Here is a 23527-nt window from a genome sequence, read left to right as displayed (position 1 = left end):
TTGATAGTTTACCGAATTTTTATAAATCCTATACCGAGTTGAAGGTTTGATTAATATGATACTAGATTTAACCCGCGGCGCCGCTCGCGTAGGAGTAGTTTTGAGAGATTTAGGATATGTATATAAAAGAATTACAAACAATAATTTCATAGAAAATAATTTTTTATTAATAACCATAATATTTATTACAATACCCGGCCTCCGTTGCTATGCCTCGTTGAATAAAATCAAAACAACCAATCAGAAAAATATCAAGCAAAATTATTTTTATTAATTTTCTATCTCAAACCGTTTTTGAACTTTGTATTTGGGTCATAGTTGAACAGCTTATGCGGATTATGAAGTCTAGAGTGTGCTACCTATAAATAGTGGGAAATAGAAAAAACTAAATTTAAGCAAATATTCGATTATTAGTGACGAATGAGAGTAGTGGCGGGGCTGGGGGCTGTGGGAAGGGAGTTTCGTCATAAAAACAAGCCTATAACCTTCATTGGGTGAAAATATTAATGTATATAAATTTTTACGTCATTTGGTGTTGTCGTTTCGTAGTGATGCGCGGACAACGTATAGACATTCACCTTTATAAAATAGATTTTTGTGAAATGAATTATATTTTTATAAAAAATTAAAAAGAATTTAAGAAATTAGTCAAAACTGGCCAAAACCTCGCGTTGCTATTATATTGGCCATGATTTATATAATATATTGGCCAATGCATTAGTAAAATGTTTTCAAGCATTCCACTCCAAACAGTTTTTGAATTTCAATGCCAACTGAGGAAAATCTACTCTAACCCCAGATAAAAAGGGCCTCAGATTACTCTGTGGAGCACTTACAGGTCACTTTGCCTATAATAAACACTTCAACATAATAGGATTATCTAGTTCAAGTTTATGCAGGTTCTGCTGCGATAAAGAGGAGTCTATGGAACACTTAATCACCAACTGTGAGGCATTAGGCCACAGGAGACACAGAATCCTGGGCTCGTCACCTACTAGAAGGAATACCTACAATTCTTCCCTCCTGAGGAGCTGGTTCGATTCTTCGGTATACTAAATAATTATAATTAAGTAATTAGGTGCGCACAGCAAATCAATCTGGCCGTTACCATATCACCCTTTTGTTGGATCTACGTCATAACTCAAAAATCGAAAATTTGAAAAAAGAACGGCTTCACCATTTTGTATTTGTGTATGTATTTGTGTTGGTTTTTCTTTTTCGTTTTGGTTATGACACTCTTGCAGCAAATGAGCGCACATACATCCTAACTACATACAAAACCATTATAAACTATTTTCAATAATATTTTAGAACAAATATGAATAATGTGAAGGCTTACGGCGTCATACTAAAATAATTCAATCTGTGTGTTTGTGCGGCAGTTGCAATCATATTTTACTAGTAGTTTTATATTACTGTAGAGTGACTAATTTGTGTCTATAAAATACGAAAATACGCTAATCCTTGAAATATCTTAATTTAAATACAACTATTTACATAAATACTCTCATACCTAAATGCAACTGTGTGAGTATAAAAGTGTATTACTTTTTATTATAAAACAACAAAAAAAAAGATATTATTCAAAGTTAAAATATAAAATTAAAGAGCTGAAGTTATGAAAAATCATCTTAAAAGAAAATATTTTATATTAGATGACATTAATCGTGTTAAGCGTAGCGGTTACTTTCAACGAAAGAGACAACAAACCAATGAGTCGTATTTTCGGGCTTATGGCAGAGAGTTTGTGAATTTTCTTGAATCGAATTTAGAATTTCTGCAATTTGTTTCAAATATTTCGCCAAAAAGACACGCGCGTGTCCTTTCGCATGTTTTCAATTATTATGTGGAAATATGGATTTTTAGCAAAATTAACTTAAATGCACGTTAATTAAGTACTCAAGTAAAGTGTGTGCGAGCAAGAGGAATAGTCACAAATGTTTCGAAAACAAAAAGTTTGGAAAGTGTATTTTGGTAGAGGTTAAGATACATAGATAACTGTATAACTGGATACAAATCGAACAAAACGAGCAAACTCACCGTCGTAGTCGTATTCAGCCGATTGTGGCGCCAACATATGCGCTTGGATCTCCTCCTCAGAGCTGCTAAACGAGCGCTGCTGTGGCGGGCCATATTGGCCGCCGACTATTGGTCGTCGCTGTTGTTGTTGTTGTTGTTGTTGTGCTTGAGGGTAAGTTGCAGTATCCATGGCATGACCACCGCTAATCGTGAGATTACGCGATATTGGCGCTGGCTTCTGATAAGATCCGCCGCCCATGGAGGGCGCGGACAGCTGTGCCGTTTGTGGATTATAGGAGTGTTGATGTGGAAGCCGTTGCTGTTGTTGTTGTTGATGCTGATGCTGTTGAAGCTGCTGGTGTTGCTGGTGTTGCTGATGCTGCTGATGCTGTTGCTGATGCTGTTGCTGCGCCATGCCGCCGGCCGTTTGTGCCGACAGCTGGTGATGTGGCTGCATTTGCGGGCGCAACGGTTGCGGCTGTGCTTGGTGGTGTTGTGAATGCTGCGACTGCTGTTGCTGATGTTGCAGGTGCTGCTGATGTGGTGGCAAAGCACGCTGCTGTTGCCCATGATGCTGTTGCTGTTGGTGTTGCTGCAGCTGCTGATGTTGCTTTTGCTGTTGTTGATGCTGATATTGCGCTTTCTGTGCTAGCGGCTGTTGCTGTTGTTGTTGCTGCAGATGTGACTGCTGCTGCTGCTGCTGCTGATAGCTTTGCTGCTGCTGTTGCTGCTGCTGCTTTTGCAGTTGGCTAGGATGTGCGAGATGTGGATGTTGCCGCATCAGGCCGTCCAATTCACCCTTCACAAAGCGAGAAAAAAATGATTTTTTTAGAAATAATATTTTTATATGAAAAACATATTCATCCAAATACCTTGTAATAGCGCGGATCATCCTCCGGATATGAGCGTTGCCCTCCTCCTCCTCCTCCTCCAACTTGTTGCCCACTTTGTGTTCCATATTGTTGTTGCATTGGCTGCTGTTGATTCATGGGCCTTTGACGCTGTTGGCCGGGACTAACATCCACACCACTGTCGGTTGTCGACATGCGCCGATTTGTGGGCGCCTCCTGTTGTGAGTATTGACGCCGCAGCACGCTGCCTGCCCGTTGCATTGGCAGATTCTCTTTTTCGGCAGCGCTACGCGTTCGCTCCAACTTCGGGCGCTTGTCGAGCGTATCGTGCGGATCCACAATGGCCTGCTGCGAGATATCCTAGAAAAATAAAACGAGTTGGCGGTTAAAATATAATATATGTAATATTATCTGATTGTTATGCGGCGCTTGAGTTATCAGACTTGTCAAAAGGCAAAAAGTGTGGCAAAAGTAAGGCAACACCTCTCGAGCCTATCATTATGATCGAATTTCTGGCTCAAGGGCTCAACAAATATGACTAAACAACCACCGCATTCGCCTTGTAAGGCTCCACAATGCACTTACACTACTGCCATCAGGCTCAATGCGTCGCAGGAAACTATCCTGTTGCTGACCCTTGTTCATCCATTGCCCAGTCTTTGAAAGTAATTCTTGTTTTTTGCGGCAGAGTATACAGACCCAAATCACCTGCAAAGGAAAGAAATGGAAGAATACAATTTAGTGTTTTTTTTTAATGAAATCAATGGTAGGAAAAGCTAGTTGGCTGTCAAGTCAGTCAAGGCTTTCTAAAAGATATGTCCTTTAGTTTTCCAAGTTTTCGTTACGATAAATCCCCTATTTATTTAATGGTAATCGCGCTAAAGAAGTTTATGTTGAGTATGAAAAAATTCATTTTGCCTGCCAATTCTCATAAATCGATCAGGTAGGATTAGCTAAGTTGATTCTTAATGAGTTCACTGAAGCTACAGAACTTTTTATTAGCTAGTGAATCAAAAGCGTGAACGTCAAATCATATCCATGTTGACCTTTGAAGTTACTGGATGTTTCTGTAATGCATGAGTGAATTGTAGCTTTGGCAGCCATATCACAAGAGTCTCGTCTCCAGTGTCAATGGCACGATTAACTTAGTTCTTGAACTTGATTCTCATTACACATTTTTATCACGAAGACTGCTGTAGCTCTGAGCTCACCCGTCTTTTCCCAACACTTCGATTGGCATTTCGTGTAAAATTTTTTGATAAAATGTATCGATGTCTGAATTGCACCGAATTTGGTCCTCACTCCCCTATCCTCACTTAAGTCCTGGCATCCACCAGATAATGATTTTTTTATTAACTAAAGTTCGTTTTCGGGTATCTAATAGATAATATTAAAAAAAAATAAAATCGCGATATGTAAGGAAATTAATTTTGGTAAAAAATTAATGATTTAAAATCATTTGGGACACATGACACGCGTCTAAGTTACGTCTACCTAGAGCAGAAAGTGTCAACATATTTTTTTAGCTTTTGAGGCAGTCTGTTACGAATGGTTCGTTCAGTCTTGGCTTCCCAGGCTGGGGTTTCTAGTAGATGAGTGACTTTGGAGAACCCCACGAGGTTATTTTACAGGTTCATTGCTGAAGGTAGCTTCATTATTGGGCACTTACTTGAATAGGGCGATGGCTTTAGAGGTAAAACGTCAGACATTTTTGAAACTATATTTTGAGTATAATAGTAAAAAAGCTCAGGTATTACGAATAATGACGGCCGACGTGGTCGAATGAGTTGTTGCGTGATTACTATTCGTAAGTATACGGACTCGCATCCTCCAGCATGAAACACCAAATGATAGACAATTTTTTTTTCCATTAGCGGTCGCCCCTCGGCAGGCAATGGCAAAGCTCCTCCTCCTATTTGTGGTGTGTGTCTTGATGTTGTTCCTCAAATGGAGAGACCTACAAATACAAGCCGACTCCGAACGGCAGATATTTTTGTGAGGAGCTTTTTCATAGCAGAAATACACTCGGAGTTTTGCCATAGTCTGCCGAGGGGCGACCGCTATTAGAAAAATGTTTTTCTTAATTTAGGTGTTTCACCGAGATTCAAACATACGTTCTCTCTGTGAATTCTGAACGGTAGTCACGCCCCAACCCATTCGGCTACGTCGGCCGAGAGATATATGTATATCTTAGAACCACTTTAGGATATTTTTCCTGAGTTTTTACTTGTGGTTGCTAATTTCTAGTAAGAAATTACACTGCCTACTTTTTGGCGCTTGTTTGTTGGTGCAAACTTGTAGGAAATATAATTCCAGAGTAATACCCCTAAACAGGCTACAGAGAAGTGTGTGCTTGGGTATCACAGGTGCCATGAGTATGACATCTCGTGATGCTCTTAATGCCATTCTGAACTTGCAACCTCTAGATCTTCAAACTGAAAAAGAGGCGATGAAGGCAGCGTACAGGCTCCAGATAAACGAAGTTTCGGGAAATGAAGAAAGCAGTCAGATATACCACCAGTTGTCGGAGCGGTACACACTGCTCTCGATGCCAGTGGACAATCGGGTGCCTGTCGTTAGCTTTGGTAGGAAGTATAATGTTTTGATTGCAGCTAGAGATCAATGGTTAAGTCCAGAGAATCTACTAACGGGATATCAGCACACTTTCTACACCGACGGATCCAAAACCAGTGATGGTATGGGATCTGGATGGTACTTAGACGAATACACTAAGTACTCCTATGCCACAGGACAGATGGCCGCGGTATTCCTTACGGAAGTCTATGCCATCTTGAATGAGGCATACTGGCTAATTGAGAAAAAGTGGCAATGTAGCAGTATTGGAATTTGTAGTGACAGTGAAGCTGCACTGAAAGCCCTTGCTAACCCGCGCTACTCTTCGAAGTTAGTCTTATTTGGATGCCTGGACATTGTGGTATTACAGGGAACGAGTTAGCTGATAAATTGGCTAATGAAGGCTCTGCAAGTATGCCACTAGGCCCTGAACACTTGCTAGGTGGCAATTCCACATCGAGTCAACTATGGATTGACGACTTCATGAGGTCTCCCCATAGTGGGTGTTAGCCTGGATTGAACACGTGCAGAGTAACCAAGTGCTTTGTGAAAGAACCAAACAAGAAAATAGCGACCTTTTTCCTAAAACTCAGCAGAAAGGACCTCAGAGTACTGGTGGGTTTAATCACAGGGCACAACGCCCGTGGTCAGCATAGGCGATTTTTTTTTAACAATTAATTGTCGTTTCTTTCCGAAAAATCTGAAACATATTTCCTGAGGCCGCCATATTGTTAATTTGAAAAAAAATTTCGATCAGACACAAGATTGTCTATTAATAAAACTAATTTCTCTTGACCAGTTGATTTTATCTCCAAGGACTTGTGATGATCACCTCAAAGGACTTCTGGAGAAACGGGCACCACACAAACAGCGATATCTTTTACAATTATAATTTTTTTTGCTGAAATTGTGCTAAAGCCAAGTCGAAACATGATGTATTAATGATTTGTTTTTATTTTTGTAAAGAAACTGAATAGCAAAAAAATCAAACAAACTATTGAAAATCATATAATAATTTTTTTGGGCCTTTGATCCCTTAAGTAATAAATAAAAAAAATTTATTCAGACTCATTTAGCAGTTTTTCAGTAATTTAATAGCAACGAGAACTCTTTTATTTCTACAAAAATTAAATAAACCGGAGAAAAAAATTTGAATAGTTAAAGTATCATAGTTTTGAATTGGAAATCTTAAGGACCTAGTGTGTTTTGGCAAACCAATTTGATCAATCTCTGTTGTAGTAAATATTGGTAGCTACTAATGAAAACTGCAGGCAATTTAAATAACCACAGCCAAAAATTTTACAACAATAACAAACAGCAGAAAAAAAAGTGACTGCGAAAAGCTTAAAAAATTGCAATGCTTGGTGTGAAGTAATTTGAGAGGACAGTCAATGTGTCGCCTTTGAGTTTGCATTGACCTATGGAATGGGTGACATTCTGAGTTGTTGAATGTTGATTGCGTATATAAATATAAATATGCACATATTATGTGCCATTGGTACTCATTTATGGGCTGCGTATCTAATATTACTCACGCGCTATGCAGCGAATGGCTAGACTTACCCCAAGCTATGTATTTATGTACGTACGTATGGACATGCCTCTATGTATTATGTTTTTCTGGTGCCACCGAAATTCCGCGCATCTTTACACACACATGCAAACGTACATGCATTTTTTCAGCTAATTTTTCTTAACTCGGCTAATGTTTTTGAACGCCTGCAGTGCGACAATAGCCAAATCGCCTATCATACGCTGTCATGAGCCACATTCGAAAGACATCTTGGAATCACGCATGTTGTGTCAAAAACATAAATTAAGTTAAAATCTAGTTCATATATACTTGTGTGCATGCAAGAGTTGCTACTTTTCGGTAAGACAAAAGCCGGAGATAGCAGAGCGCTCACAAACAGACGACAACCCACAAGCTATGCGAGCTAAAGTTGCGTACGTACTTGTAATGTCACTTGGCAACTATTTCATGTGAATGTGTGTGTGTGTGCATGTGTAATCATACGAATAGTGGCGGTCACAGTATTATGACAGCTATTGCCGGCACTAAATTTTTGCTGCTTACTTTTTATTGTACCATTTTAAGACATCCAGGGTCAGCCTTGATTTCTTAAATTAGGTTCGATCAGATACATTCATATTTTCATGTGCAATGGAATTTTTTGCAGTATTTTTGGCGACAAAAGTACAACTTCTCGCTTGTGGAAGAGAAGTCTCGCAACGCTGTTCTACCATTGCCATAAATCTCCGCTATTGCCTGTGTGTGGCGTCGAGCCTTCGACACAATGCGTTTGATGCCTCGCATCTTCTCGCTAATCTCATTGATTTTTGGTGCCAACTGTTAATTCTTTTATTTGGCCGCTTACTCGCTGTTTGGTCAAGTGTAGCAGGTTAGGATGTGGTGCAAGGTCTGTGTAATTTTTGTAAAACAAAAACTCTTAACAATGCATGGCGCTATTTAGTGGAAAATGCTAGCTTTAACCTGGTGCACTTTGCTACATCTGGGAAATCAAAAAAATTTACAATTGACTAGAAATACCTCGCCTCCAATGCCGCCTATAAGTAAATCTGAGTCAGGCCCGCTGTGTAACGCTTTGATGGATGACTTCTGAAAAGTCTTCTTTATGGACCGATTTTTTCCATACTCGGAATATATATTAAATACATAGGAAGCCTTCCATTTCCTCTACTACTACCAACTGGTATCGCATCGAGTACTATCAGAGCCGAAACGTTTGTATTCACTAGGACAATATAACCCAACCAACGGAGCTGCTGGATCTTTATTCTCTGCGCTATGTCTATGTCGTCGTAAAGCTCATACTTCTACGATACACGCCATTGCCAACGTGCAAAGAACTAAAAATATTCCGCAAAATCTTTCTCTCAAAGACCCCAAGGGATGCCTCATATCGCATATCGCATCATCGTCTAAGCTTCTGCGCAATGCGATAGGACGAGCATAATGAGAGTCTCACAAAGTGTTAGTTTTCTTCATCGAGAGAGGACTTCACTACTCAGTCCACTACTTAGTCCAACTTGCACTTTATTATACTAAAGTTTAATGGTCTATAAAACCATGTGCCCTTAAAATTCTAACTAAATACTTTGAAATTTACGTGAAATCCTAATAAAGTGTTAGTTTTGTTTGTCGAGAGAGAACTTCACTACTCAGTTGCCACTTAGTCCGGAGTAGTACTTGTGAGCACAACAGAGTCTTCGTTCGATTTCAGTACTGGCATTATTATCGGTGTTAATGCTATTTGCTGGCTAATCGAAGTCTCTTCCAACCTCAAAATCATAGATATCTATTCCGAATTTCGGGCTAGTAGCAACACAATCACACTAAATGCATGCCTATCCTAGAAAGAATTCAGATTTGGATACTCGAAAATTCTCGCAACTCATTCATAGTAATACAAAGGGAGCTGAATTACACTGCTCTACAATTTTGATCTGAAATCCATTTTCCCACACAAATTCCCAAAAGATGGGAATTGCATAACGTCGAGTGGCTAACTTCAAGACTGGCGGCTCAAGACTAAGTATGCAACAGGGTCGCCCCAAAGAACATTTCCGCTTATAGGAGATGATCGCTTGTCAGAGGGTTAGTGTATGGGAACTTATTATACCACTTTCAAATACAAAACTAATCTTAAAGCTCTTCTTTTGAATACTAAACCGCTCTTGTCTCCGTTTTGGCCAAACTTTTATTTGAAAAGGTGAAATCAAAAATTAAAATTGTGTCCATATACAGGATACATACATACGTACATGCATGCTGACTTTCGTCGTTTCAAGATTTTCGGGCCAAGTTACATATTTATGCATGCCCACAGATACGTACTTATTCATATGCACTCGGTCCAAAAATTTCGTAACAAAATTTGTCAGCAAAAGATGTCAAACTTAAATCCTATTTTTGAAACTTTTCAGCAGCACCTTATTGCATAGGTAGTACAAAAACAAAAGCCTACAAACATTCTTGAATGCATATAAATACATACATACAGTATATGTAAATAGGTAAGTGGTCGTATGTGCATTAACGCTTTATTGTCGCTTATGTAATTTTGTTTAGTAACTTTCGGCTGTCATTTCAAAGTTTCACTCATTCATCGTCAGTGTCAAGGTATTAATTGTTCAGCCACTCAGTGCTCCAGCTACTTACCTTATTGCTGCGAAGTGTCACTTTTCCGCCACATCGCGCACAGCACACAATGTTGCAGTAATGGCAAATGTGCCCGATTCCATCGGCGAATTTCGTCTGAAGGCAAATGTGGCATATTGCACCCAATTCGATGCCCGATTTCTTTTGCTCCTCTGAGCGTTGACGTATTTGCATTTCTAGCGAGACGACCTCATCTTGTTTACGTCTAAAATTTAAAATAAATTAAAAAATATTGCATTTAAAGTGAAGTAAGAAATTATAAAATTTATGTATACAAATTTATGAACTATTAGTAAATTTTTATTTAGCTCCATTGTGGGGTTTTATTTGAGCAGTGAAATAATTTTGAAAGATGAAGTATGCAACATGAATGAAAAAATTGTGGTTACACATAAAAGTTTATCGCAGTCCGATTACTATAATCAATCTAACTGCTTGGGCACTCAGATTAACTAAAAGAAATTTGTCTTTGGCTATAGAGCACTGAAAACCCAAAAAAAATTGTGCCGTATTTTAAAAATATTGAGAATGTGTCTTAATCCTCTTCTGAGAGAAACATTAGTATGGACCTAAAGAACTTTAATCTCATCTTGCTGTCCTTTATTTGCTGCTCACTGTCCTTTATTTCGCATTTTACATCATGAAAGTTTCCAGTTTTATTACTTTTGCTGCAGATTTCGCACGCATAAGTCACCAATTTATTCAGGGGATAGCTCAGTCTGTAAGGAGGATGGTTCCATATGTAGAAGTCCACGCAAGTGGGGAAAGTTACTGATCGCCATTCACTTGAGAGTGGCCAGGACGATTCTTCTGCATATGGTTCAAGCAGCTAACAACTCCCGGGATTAGCCCCCGTATCCTCTGGGTAGCTTCCGAACACCCGTTCGGGAGTGAGCTAACGTGAGAAGGCGAAGCATTCCAGGATAGCTGGTTGTGTGCTGGGTTTGGGACTCGCCACTTAAAAGGCCCCCCACAATGAAAACATCAACAAAGCCTCGGATGAGAACTTCCAACACTGATGACGACCCCTGCAACCGAAATAAGGAATACGATTTGAGGGCATGCACCTGGAATATCCGGACCCTTAATAGGGAAGGTGCCTCTGCCCGGCTGGTTGATGTCCTCGTGAGAGTAAGGCTGACATCACTGCCATCCAAGAGATGCGATGGACGGGGCAAGAAAAGAAAATCATAGGACCTTGCGACGTCTACTACAGCTGCCATGTAAAGGAGCGCAAATTAGGTGTCGGATTTGTTGTGGGAGAGAGACTTCGTTGCCAAGTACTGTCGTTCACTCCGGTGGACGGGCGTCTCGCAATAATCCGCATCAAAGCGCGATTTTTTAACATCTCGCTAATTTGCGCCCACGCCCCGGCGGAAGAGCGTCTTTCTCCAATGCGACCAAAGATTCCTTCTATGAGCGCTTGGAACGTTCCTATGAGCGCTGCCCCCGCCACGACATAAAAATCGTGCTTGGCGACTTCAACTCCAGGGTGGGCAAGGAGGGAATTTTTGGTCCCACAGTCGGAAAATTCAGCCTGTACAACGAAACATCCGGTAACGGACAGAGGCTGATCGACTTCGCCGGGGCCCGAAACATGGTAGTCTGCAGCACCAGATTCCAGCATAATAAGATACACCAAGCTACCTGGCTGTCTCCTGATCGAAAAACGCGAAACCAGATCGATCATGTTGTGATAGATGGAAGACACGCTTCTAGTGTATTAGATGTACGTACGATCCGAGAACCCAACATCGACTCGGATCATTACCTTGTTGCAGCCAAACTGCGCACCCGCCTCTGTGCAGCAAAAAACATACATCTACCTACGCAAAGAATGTTCAACATCGAAATGCTGCAATCACAACAGACAGCCAGAAGATTCGCCACTCGACTCTCACTCCTGCTCTCAGAGACCACTGCCCAACAAACCGACATGCACGAGCAATGGAACAACATTTCTCGTTCCCTACGTACCGCCGCCGAAGAAAAAATCGGATACCGGCGAGCCCGAAAAAACAACAATTGGTACGACGAGGAATGTCATGCTGCCGCTGAAAGAAAGGATGCCGCCTATAGAGCCACGCTGCGATCGGGCGCAACGCGAGCCATGTGGACCGCTACAGAGAGCTAAAAAAGAAAGAGACACGTATTATCCGAGAGAAGAAACGAGAGGCCGAAATACGTGAGTGCGCAGAGCTTGAGATGCTGGCCAACAGGAACAACGCCCGAAAATTTTACCAGAAAGTTCGGCGGCATACAGAAGGTTTTAAGACCGGGGCGGTGTCCTGTAAGAACAAACACGGCGATCTGGTGACTGACGTACAGAGCAATCTTAAATTATGGAGGGAACACTTCTCGAACCTGTTAAACGGTGACAGCTGCGCATGTCATAGAGAATGTGAAGATCCTGATAACCCAATCGTTGACGACGGAATTGTCGTTCCGCTACCCGACAATGACGAGGTGAGAATAGCAATATCACGGCTAAAGAACAACAAAGCCGCGGGCGCCGACGGACTGCCGGCTGAGCTATTCAAACATGGCGGCGAGGAGCTGGTAAGGTACATGCATCAGCTCCTATGCAAAATATGGTCGGATGAAAGCATGCCTGCCGATTGGAATTTAAGTGTGCTCTGCCCAATCCATAAGAAGGGTGATCCTGCAATCTGTGCCAATTGCCGCGGGATTAGTCTTCTAAATATCGCCTATAAGGTTCTAGCGAGCGTATTGTGTGAAAGGCTGAAGCCCACCGTCATCCAACTGATTGGGCCTTATCAGTGTGGCTTTAGACCTGGAAAGTCCACCATCGACCAAATATTTACAATACCCCAAATCTTGGAAAAGACCCACGAAAGGAGAATCGACACACACCATCTTTTCGTCGATTTGAAAGCTGCACTCGACAGTACGGAAAGTAGTTACTTGTATGCCGCGATGATGACGTTGCTCAACACCAGCAGAGCCATCAGAATTGGGAAGGACCTCTCCGAGCCGTTTGATACCAAACGAGGTTTCAGACAGGGTGACTCCCTGTCGTGTGACTTCTTTAACCTGATGTTGAAGAGCATCGTACGATCCGCAGAACTTAATCGCTCAGGCACAATATTTTATAAGAGCGTACAATTGTTGGCGTATGCCGATGACATCGATACCATCGGCCTTAGCTACCGCGCTTTTAGTTCTGCCTTCTTCAAACTGGATAAAGAGGCAAAGCGAATGGGTTTGGTGGTGAATGAGGACAAAACGAAGTACCTCCTGTCTTCGAACAAACAGTCGGCGCACTCGCGTATCGGTACTCACGACACTGTTGACAGTTATAATTTCGAGGTTGTAAAAGACTTCGTTTATTTAGGAACCAGCATTAACACCGCAACAAATGCTACTTTGGACTAAGTAGGCAACTGAGCAGTAAAGTTCTCTCTCGACGAACAAAACTAGCACTCTACAAGACTCTCATCATGCCCGTCCTAACGTATGGCGCAGAAGCTTGGACGATGACAACATCCGATGAGGCGACGCTTGGAGTGCTCGAGAGAAAGATTCTGCGTACGATTTTTGAACCTTTGCACGTTGGCAACGGCGAATATCGCAGACGATGGAACGATGACCTGTATGAGCTTTACGACGACATAGATATAGTGCAGCGAATAAAGATCCAGCGGCTACGTTGGCTGGGTCAAGTCGTCCGAATGGGTACAAACGCTCCGGCTTTGAAAGTATTCGATGCGGTACCAGCTGGTGGTAGCAGAGGAAGAGGAAGCCTTCTCTGCGTTGGAAAGATCAGGTAGAGAAGGCTTCACTTGATGTGTCCAGTTGGCGCCGGTTAGCACGAGATAGAAACGACTGGCGCGCTTTGTTAAACTCGGCCAAAAGCGGTTATCGCGCCAATTAAGAAGAAGAGAGCTCAGCATGTAATGATCTCCGAGAATTGCCGTCATAGTTCTTAAGAAATTTTTTTAGATAAATTCATACATTCCTTTTGGTAATAAAAACCCAGGAGACCTCAGAAATACGCTAAACCTGGCAAACTGTCACAGTGTAGTTCACTATGAGCTTCTTCCACTTATATTGCCAGTGCAGAGTTTCTTTTCCCATGGCGTGGGCATTTCTATATCAATATGAATGGGGATCTAGTTAATACAAATTTAGCTTGTCAGGCACAGGTTGTGTACTTATATGAGTTCCAGGACACTCCGGTGTACAGCATATGACCACCATTAGAATAATTAAGCTCCCAATTTGCCTGTCTTGCTTGGAGGAGGCGGATAGCACTGAGCACTTTTTTCTGAGTGTCCTGCCTTGGCTAGAGCAAGACTAAAAGTTTTGGGTTCCGATGTCGTGAGAATTAGTAATATTCGTTCTCTAAAACTGGAGGATATTTACAGATTTACCAAAGAATCAGGAAAATTCTGACAGTACTAACTACTTTTGTTTCTGTCTCTAATCTTTCCTATCTCTCTCTCTGATACTTTTCTCTATTTCCCTAGACTATCTACTCTCTTTCCAGAGCTGTAAATTCAATGGGTTTTTTAGCCTGAGTCTTTTAGTAGCCACCAAATCTCTTGGTGCTCCTTAGCTCGACCAATCCAAATTTCAATTTCATTTTCAAAGGCTGTTGATCCTATCAAGGTTGTCCATCACCAGTACAGAAGCTACCTGGTTTGGTTTGAGCGCTTTAATTGTTGCTTGTTTATCTGACAAGATTGATTTTTTACTGTTTAGATAATTGTGGCTGATATTGACAAAATCTTCACGTTTATCTTTTTCCTTCATTTCTGTCTGAAGAACGAGCATCTGAGTTCCTTTGGTTTCAGAATATCTTTTTCTCGGAATAAATGCACAGTTTATTCATAGTGAAATGATTTGAGAGATGCGGCGAACATAAGACCGTTAATCGGCTCCCAGCAAGTTTGAAAAAAATAAGCTGATTTTATGACGAGACACGTATCAGCGGCTTGTAACGAATTGTGTTGGTTATATACAAAAAAAATCAAGACAGTCTTCGCTCATGTTATTTAATGTCGCCTGAACGATGACTTATTAGACGAGTGTGTGAAATGAGCGGGTAGAACTCTGCTGTCGAGTTCCCAATGACTTGGCAGCCGAAGTTACTCACACTATTTTGTTTTTCACAACAGTGGATGGCCAAAATTGGTATTCTATCATGACTAAAATTATCATAAATTTGTTCATCTTGTACGTTTCATTGCACGAACTCAATAATTTGTGTTACTAAGCTCCATCGCAAAATTAATAAAAACATTTTTCTAATAGCGGTCGCCCCTCGGCAGGCAATGGCAAACCTCCGAGTGTATTTCTGCCATGAAAAAGCTCCTCATAAAAATATCTGTCGTCCGGAGTCGGCTTGAAACTGTAGGTCCCTCCATTTATGGAACAACATCAACACGCACACCACAAATGGGAGGAGGAGCTCGGTCAAGCACCTAACAGAAGTGTACGCGCCAATTATTTATTTTTTTTTTAAGCTCCATCATGAAACTAGCATGGTGTTCCTCAGTCTTGCAATTTCCCGGATATTGACTCGTAATATTACCGATTACGATACGACTCTGATATATTTCATTCCCTACATATATTAGTATTAGACATTTTGAGGATAGCCCTCTTCGCTCGGGTCTAAATGTGAATGTGAGCAGGAGTTAATTCTCGAACGAGTTTTATGGCCACTGTTGGATAAGTTCTCGTGACTTCTGTTATGTAGCCCATGCCTAACTTTGTAGCTTAGTGAGCAACTTGCTAGCTCGGTACTGTTTGACTTTATCTGTTGGAAGACTACCTCATAATTTATCTTGGATCGCACAGCCGTCGTGTAGATCTTTCCGAGTATTTTTCTGCATAGATGTGACTGAATCTGAACAAATATTTCAGATTATGTTAGTTTTGAGACTATTGTCAGATTGTGACTTGTTGGGATAGACCTGTAACTGCAGGGAACCGCACAGAAAATAGTCTAACGTGGTACAACCTCACAATCTTGATGGCCATTTAACATCACCTCTGCGAGAGTTAGTTAGGTTGATGAAATGGTTGAAGTACCAGTCTCACACCCCCAATAGCACAGAAGTGCCGGTTTGATACTATTTTGAGACCTCAAACGGGCGGATATCTGTAGCCTACCAAGCTGTTGATGTAATAGAGAAGGTTGATGGGATTAAGTTAGAGCACTGCCCCAGGCTATGTCGAGGAATGGAGCACTCAGTAATCTTAATAGTTTAGCTGCTAAGCCCGGACATTTACAGAGAAAGTACTCAACTTCTCTAAAAAGTCCTTATTTCTGAGAAATAAGTTATGCAATTCATATTTAACAACAGTCAGGATGGTGTCGATGACTGGGCAGGAGACCTCTAAGATCAATTCAGTCGTCCTTTTCCTGGCAAACTTATATGCAACTTCATTTTTCTCTATGTTCTTAGTCCGCGGGAGACAACAGTTGGTCTATTTATAAGGAGCTTTTTTCATGGCCGAAATACTCTCGGAGGTTTTACATTGCCTGCAAATTTTTTGGATTCATTGATGAATCTTAAGAGATCCGGAAGAGTATGGAACTTATTCATCCTCAGTACATCGAAACTCAAGAGCCTAAATCTGATTTAGAAAACGCTGGACAGCTACAGAAAAATTGCTCTGCAGTGCCCTCATTTTAGTTAAAACTCATGCTAGAGATCGTCATTAAACTCGTATTGGTACTCACCGCATAATCTCATTGTGCGCCTCCTCTTCCTGCTTTTGTCGCATAAGAACATTTTCGATTTGCATACGCTCATGGGGCGTTAAGTGGGACAAATCCGGCATATCATCCATTTTTCTACACACGCCGCTGGAAATTCGCTTTTGAGTGGGTGTGTGTATGTGTGTTGTGTTTAGGCGCGTGACGTAAGTCCGTATACTTAACTCGTGAAGCTATGGGCAATTGCAAGTTGAGTTTTGTAGAGCTTCTAATATAGCTTAAAGCTTAAAGTTTACTAAGGCTTTGAAATGTGAAAAAATTCATATAGAAATGATTTCGTTGATTCAGTTTACAATTTCCTCTGTTCCCCTTTTTCGATTTGATAATTTTTGTTTTTTTCTTTTGGTTTTTGGTTTTTTGTATTCCTATGTGACTTCTTTCATGGGCTGGGGCAGTTCCCGTTATGCTTGTTTTTGCAGAAGTTGTTGCTGCAGCGACTTACTGCCGCTGGTAATGTTGAATTTACTAGTTTTTTGTGTTTTTTGGATATTTGTGGTTATCTACTTGCGCTTCTTTTATGGGTTTGCCTCTTCTTTTGCTTATTATATTCGGACTTTTTGCTAGTTGTGTTTATTTTTTTATTAGATGAGCGAGTGCCGATTTAATTCTTGTTGTTTTTAATAATTTTTTGGTTGCTTTAATAGTATTTTTTTAAATATCTTTTTCCATACATCTTTATTTGTATATATAATTATCGAAATAGTAGTTTTTTATTTTATTTTTTCAGATTTATAATTAATTATATGGATAAGTTAAAGTTATTTAATAATAATTTTAATATTTTTTGTTTTTTTTGTAATATTTACTAAGATTTAAAGCTTTTGCAGTTTTAGCATAGTTTTCGCTGCTTCCACACCGTAATGCGCTGCTCCTTTGCACCTATTTTTCGTAGCTCAAATATTTTAAACAAAATATATTTTTAAAACCGTCTTTACAAGGTGCTCAGTTTCTTTTATCGTGCTTCCTCTTCCACCTACTTATCTGCTTAGTCCTTAGCACTGTAGTTCTCGCTGGTCGTCAGTGTTGCCTATCGTTTTTTGTATGTGGTGCATTTGTTTTTGGTTTTACTGGGTCATCCATTACGTATCCATCACAGTCCAAGGCAAGATCATCTATTTGTTTTTTGTTGTTTGCTATTTCTTGTTTACTTGTTTCCTTTTTGTTTCTTTATTGTTTGCTTGCTTTTATCGGGGTTGCTGTATTGCCAGGCTTACTAATTCTGCTTGTTAGAACTATTTTGTGTTATGCTGCTACTTTTTCGTGTCTTTGGCTGTTGTTGCTTTTGTTTTGGGACTTTTTTTGTTGCAATACGTTGAGTTATGTCCTTTGTTAATTAATTTGGCGAAATTCCACAACATTGCTTGCAAATTTGTTGTTGCTATCTGCCTTCCCTTGGGCAACTGTCAGTCGTTTGATCGCTAGCTGATGTCCTTTGTTTATGGTCGGTGCTCTTGCTGTTGCAGTAAGTAGTTGTTGCTGTTGTTGTAGAAATTTGCAATTTTTTATTGCAAAATCCTTGTAGTGTTTTCAGCTCATCGGGCTTGTATCGCTTAGTATCGGTTTGCCCGATGCACATATGTGAGTGTGAGTGCGTGTCTGTGTGTCTGTGTGTATCCTTGCTTGTATACGCAAATTGAATCTTGTTTCCGTTATTGTGTCTCGTATTTTAGCTCTTTTACAGTACTTTCCAATACCTGCTATTATGGCCTTCCATTTGTTGCAATTGTTGTTTTAGTTTTCATTTTTCTCCGTTCTTAACGTTTACACTATTGTTATTGTTGCCGCACACATACATGCATATCTGCAGACGCTGGTATTGGTTTGTGCTCAATCATCGGTGCGTAAGTCCGCCATTGCAGCAATTTTAACTTGCAGATATTGGGTTTTGTGCTGGAGAGCTGGCTTTTATGCAGCTTATCTTCGCCTTTTTACTTTTTCCTATTTATTGGGGATGATGGGCACCTTGCTTGTAGAATTCTGCACTTTAACCTGAAAATAGGAATTGTTTTTAGTTAATTTTTTAAGGAAAATTCTACAAAGCAAAGTATGGTTGATTATAAAAAATACATAATATAAATGATATTATCAATAAATATCAAAAAAAAAAAAAAAAAACTGGCACTTCGATATCGCACCACTTTAGAAAACTGTGGTTTTATACCTTTTTTATTTATTTATTCAGCAAGTCAAAAGACAAAAGTTCAAACAGACAACCGTATTTTTCCGAAAATAAGATACTCTCTTACTTTTTTTGTTGTTCGAACCTACGCGCTAGAGCTTATTTTCGGGGAGGACAAACATAAAAGTTTATTTATATGTTTTTATTTAATATTTATTTTACCCAGAATACAGAAATTTAAATTTATTCAATTACATGTCATCTTCCTCTGGAACATCGTCATAAATAAAATTCTGAATTATATTCTGATTTTCTGCCAAATCCATTTCCTGTAGGATCATTGGTCCGAATGTTTCATGGCTTGAGATATAGCTATCATTAAATTAATATCTTCTATCTTCTCTAACTAGCCTGTTGCACTACGAACAGGAAACATTACTATCAGTTATTTTGCCCCATGAATGTTTTATCCAATTCACAAGTTCTTGTAAGTCTGGTTTTACAAAATTACCTCGCTGATTTCTCACCATTCTGTTTTCAATATATTCATTGATTTCAATCCGAAATTGATCCTTGAATGGCTTGCCATTCCTGCCGGAATCATTATTTTATCACTCTTCCTCTCAGCAGAAAAGTTTTCAATGTCTTTAGCGCGATGAGATTTGGCTGAATGGCAAATTAATAAACCTTTATTCTGACCCCTCAAGCCACGATCTTATAACTGCTTGCGTGTACCAGGCTTCTTCACATTCAATTACATAAATTCCTGAAACACGTTAAATCTTGGCTTTTTTACCTTTAGTGATTAGAAATGGCGATACTTTCTTGCCATCTAGACGTAACCGGTAGAAGGAACGTGAATTGACGAAAAAGCCTTGTGGTGAACTGTCGTTTGAGTTCTTTGACCTAGGAATACCGCGGTCTCTTCCACAGCAATCATGTTGGAGAGTTGGTATTTCGAAAAATCGATAGCAAAAGCTTCATTGCCTTCCAGCTTAAACAATGTTGTTGATCTCCTTACAGACAGTTCATATCGTTTAAGAAAGTTGTCCAACCAATGTGACGATGCTTTCAATTCTTCTGTGAATATATCAAATTCAATATTTCATTGTTGTTTCAAGGGCAAATTTTTGAACATCAGCCCTGCGCACAACCAAAGCCATTGCTCTCCTGCTTGCAATCCATTCCCAGATGCAATCTTCCAACTCAAAAAAAAAAAACTGCTGCCGACCTGATCCAACTCTGCGTTTTTTCTCATTTCCTTGGTTCACCAGTTGACACAGGTAATCGTGGTCTGCAAGCCATTTACGAACCATACGAAGATCCAGCATCTTCTCTTTACAGAGTGCTACAAGATTTACACCCCTGGAGTCTTCCACGATTCCCTTTTTGGACTCGATGGAAGAGCTCTTTCGTTTTGTGCTCACTTTAACTGGGGTTAAAAATTATTCAGTTTATTTTTGAATAAAATTACGCATGAGGAAATAATCAGACTTAAAAAACTGAAATGAATGAACGTTGTATACTTGCACTGTCGCTCAATGTGGACTGCTGCCTTATGTTATATTTTTAAGATAATATAAATTCCAAGAATTAATTTGAAACAAACTGTAGAGGTAAGCAATTAATTTTTCGGAATATTTTGCTTGAAACATTTCGCTGAAATACGAGTATTAGGAAAACTAAACATATTAAAAATAAAACATCATAAACATTGACTCAAGTTTCAACAAGAGTATTTGGAGGGATACTTTGGCAAACGCTCTAGAGAAATCAGTGTAAATTGTATGAGTTTCAGATCTGTTCTCCAAAGCAAAAATGCAGCAATCATTGAAAATTTTTCTATATAGCGACATGGAAGTGGCTTGCAACGAACCCATGCTGGTTTGTGGATATTAGGCCTTTGATACCAAAGTATAACTTTTCATACACAGTTACATCAAAACTTTTTGACGAGAGCTGCTAAATCGGCCTGTAATTGCGAACATCGTTTTATTTCCACTCTTAAATATAGGAGTAGGGGATGTTAATTTCCAGTTATCAGAGGACAAAGATTTATTGTATGTAATTGTAAGGGTCTCAGCAACACACAAACAGTTCTTCAGATAGATACCTGTGGGCCCATAGAGCACAAAAAGTCAGCAACTAGATTGGCGGAATCCATGGAGAATTTGCACATTTACTATTATAAAAAACATTATTTGGCACCGGCGAACAAGAGTTTTTTGATTCGACGAATTGCCAATAAAGCCTTCGAGTTCGATTTAAATTTTCTATAATTTTTTTTTTAATTCAAGATGTAACTTCTACTCAAATATGAAAGAGACGTTATCAATAAAATGGTCCGCGGATGACATATGGCAAAAATAAATTTTTTTTTTTTGCTAGGACTGTTATAAGCTTACATGGCGAATTTCAGCGTGATATGTCACATAGTTTGTTTTCTGTGCTACTGTAAAATTTGCCATGTAAGCTTATAACAGTCCTACCAAAAAATAAAAAATTTATTTTTGCCATATTTCATCCGCGGACCGTTTTATTGATAACGTCTCGTTCATATTTGAGTAGAAGGTAAGTTGAGTATGAGAGCTTATTCAAACAGTTAAATTCTTTTTAATGGCACTGAAATGTAGAATAGAGCAAAAGCCATCAGTCTTTTTATTGAGAATGGATCAACAAACAAGAACAGCGTTGTACGAAGTGTGTAAACCAAAAATGAGTCACAAAATTAAAAAGCAAAAACAATTACACTAGTCAGCAAAGTCAACAGAGTTTTGGGAATAGGTGATATTTTGCATATTTGGAATCAAAGGACGTAAATTGGCTTGGAGGAAACATGGTACAGGCTTAAATAAAGAAAACTTAGTACCTACCGTTAAGCACGGTGGTGGTGGCGGGGTTATGGGCAACCTCGAATTCATTGACACAATTATGGACAAAAGATTGTATCTCCACATTCTTAAGGCGTATTTAAAGCAAAGTGCTCAAAAACTTGGTTTGGAAAATGTGTTTCACTTTCAACAGGATAATGATCCCAAACACACCGCAGAAAAAGCAAGCTATGGCTAGTGTATAATGTGCCAAAACAATTGCGTACACCACCACAAGTTATTAACCATTGGTTTCCTCAATCTTCTGGTATTAGAAAACTCGTTAATTTCTTTGTATGCAAATTTTGTCTGAAGTGTTTTCTGCTGGTCATAGTCTTTTGTTATTTTTGTTTCTGTTTTTGTATTAAAACTGGATTTCAATATGTAAATTAAACCTGATTTTCTGATCGAAATAAGTTATTTCTATCTACTTTTTAAATAGTTTAATGTCCAGTCTGCCTGTATGCAAACTTTTTCTGACTAGTGTATGTAATTTTATTTTTGGACGGACTTTCCAAATGACCCTCGTATGCTGCCACTTCTGGTTTGCTAAGCGTATTTTAATATAATGTGAAAGGTTAATGGAATCTCATTATGAAACTTGGAGGAATTACTATGCGTAGTCTCAGCTATTAGTGAAAATAATTTATGAAAATGTCAGAGGCTGCATTTCACAAAAAAATAGAATTTGTTTGCAACTGTTTTTTTATTTTTAAGCTTATTTTATTCTAATAAATAAATAAAAAAAAAATATAATAAAAAATTAAAATAACTAAACCGAAGATATTTGATTCTAAAAATTCCATGCCAAGGCTGATTTTCACAAATGGCAAAAAAAACATCGCCCAAAAACCTTCAGCAAAAAAATAGAATAGTTTGCACATTTTTTATTTTTAAGCTTATTTTATTCTAAAACATAAATATTAAAAAATTAAAGAAAACAAAAGATATTCGACTCTAAAAACTTAATCCATCCATCCAGAGGCTGATTTTCACAAATGACATAAAAAAAATATCCCCTAAAATTCTTCAGCAAAAAAATTACCAAATTAGTTTGCAACTTTTTTTATTTTTAAGCTTATTTTCTTCTAAAAAATAAATACCAAAAAAAAAATTATTAAAAAATGAAACAAAACCGAAGATATTTGACTCCAAAAACTCCACACCAAAATTTTCTGCTTTGAGTAAATATCAAAATAATTAATTTTTTTTTCAAATATTTTAGAGTTCACTTCTTATCCTCTACTCTACAAAGAAATTTTCAGAAAATTAGAAGACGTTGTCCAAAAATACTTGGATCACTCTACCGGAATAATTTCAACAAACAAACTGAATCTCGTATAAGTGGTTCTCATTTTTCAACCTAAACGATCAGGAGCCAAATTCTTTCATTACACAAAAACTTTCATACCCTGGTGATGACACCCTTAACACAAATATGAGTTCGAAATGTTAAAGAAAACTCATCAATATCTGTATGTTACGATATGCCACAAATGACCTGTCTATAGACCTCGTTCGAATTCGCAGTGTATTATAACCCAAGACCAATAAATTAATGTCTTAAAGTGCTGCGTAAGTACTTCCTTCTGTTTTATATGAAATCCCCCGAAACTTAGGAGTAAAATCAATAATGCCCATTCACCCAGAAAGCATGCGAATTGAAAGAAAATTTTAAATTCTTTGATGTTGATAGCTCCCTGTATGTTCAATGGGACATAAAGCACTCCCTTTGTAATCACTTTTTATGAAGTGTTTATATGTATGCATACATTCATTTTAATCTTTGCATACATGCACACACTCATGCACTTGCCATTCATATAAAATTTTCACACTCTGGGAATGCATCAACTATGCGGCAGGCCTGCAAATGCCATAAAGTTGCATGGTTGCAAAGTTGGCAGCCATAATATTGTCAAGCTGGCTACCATCGCTGGTCTGTGGGGTATTGGCGCAATGGAGTAAGGTCGATATCCTTTTGATATGTAATCCCATTTAGTTATGCTATTATATGCAAATTCATGCGATCAAGACAAATTAAAAGAGGAACTTCGGGTTTGCTGTGACTATTTTTCAAGTATTTTTTCTAACATTTATAAGTGCATACAAAATATGCTACCTACAGTGGTGTGCATTGCTAAGGGCATGATGATGTAA

General features: G+C 39.0%; 1 protein-coding gene across 3 annotated transcripts in view; it reads right to left on the bottom strand.

Annotated features, from left to right (window-relative positions):
* Positions 1 to 16452, bottom strand: part of LOC129248902 (regulating synaptic membrane exocytosis protein 2) — a 168792-nt gene extending 152340 nt beyond the window's left edge. For all 3 annotated transcript variants that reach the window (XM_054888516.1, XM_054888520.1, XM_054888527.1), the window contains exons 1-6: positions 16343 to 16452; positions 9628 to 9832; positions 3456 to 3578; positions 2892 to 3230; positions 2682 to 2818; positions 2037 to 2570 (exon numbers count right to left, since the gene is read on the bottom strand). In XM_054888516.1, coding sequence (XP_054744491.1) covers positions 2037 to 2570; positions 2682 to 2818; positions 2892 to 3230; positions 3456 to 3578; positions 9628 to 9832; positions 16343 to 16452 — 1448 coding nt within the window. The remainder of the gene's footprint in view (positions 1 to 2036; positions 2571 to 2681; positions 2819 to 2891; positions 3231 to 3455; positions 3579 to 9627; positions 9833 to 16342) is intronic.
* Positions 16453 to 23527: the final 7075 nt, after the last annotated feature.

This window comes from Anastrepha obliqua, chromosome 1 (assembly GCF_027943255.1).
Source record: "Anastrepha obliqua isolate idAnaObli1 chromosome 1, idAnaObli1_1.0, whole genome shotgun sequence".
NCBI lineage: Eukaryota > Metazoa > Arthropoda > Insecta > Diptera > Tephritidae > Anastrepha > Anastrepha obliqua.
The sequence above is the reverse complement of the archived record's forward strand: the minus strand, read 5'-3'. Positions and strand labels throughout refer to the sequence as shown.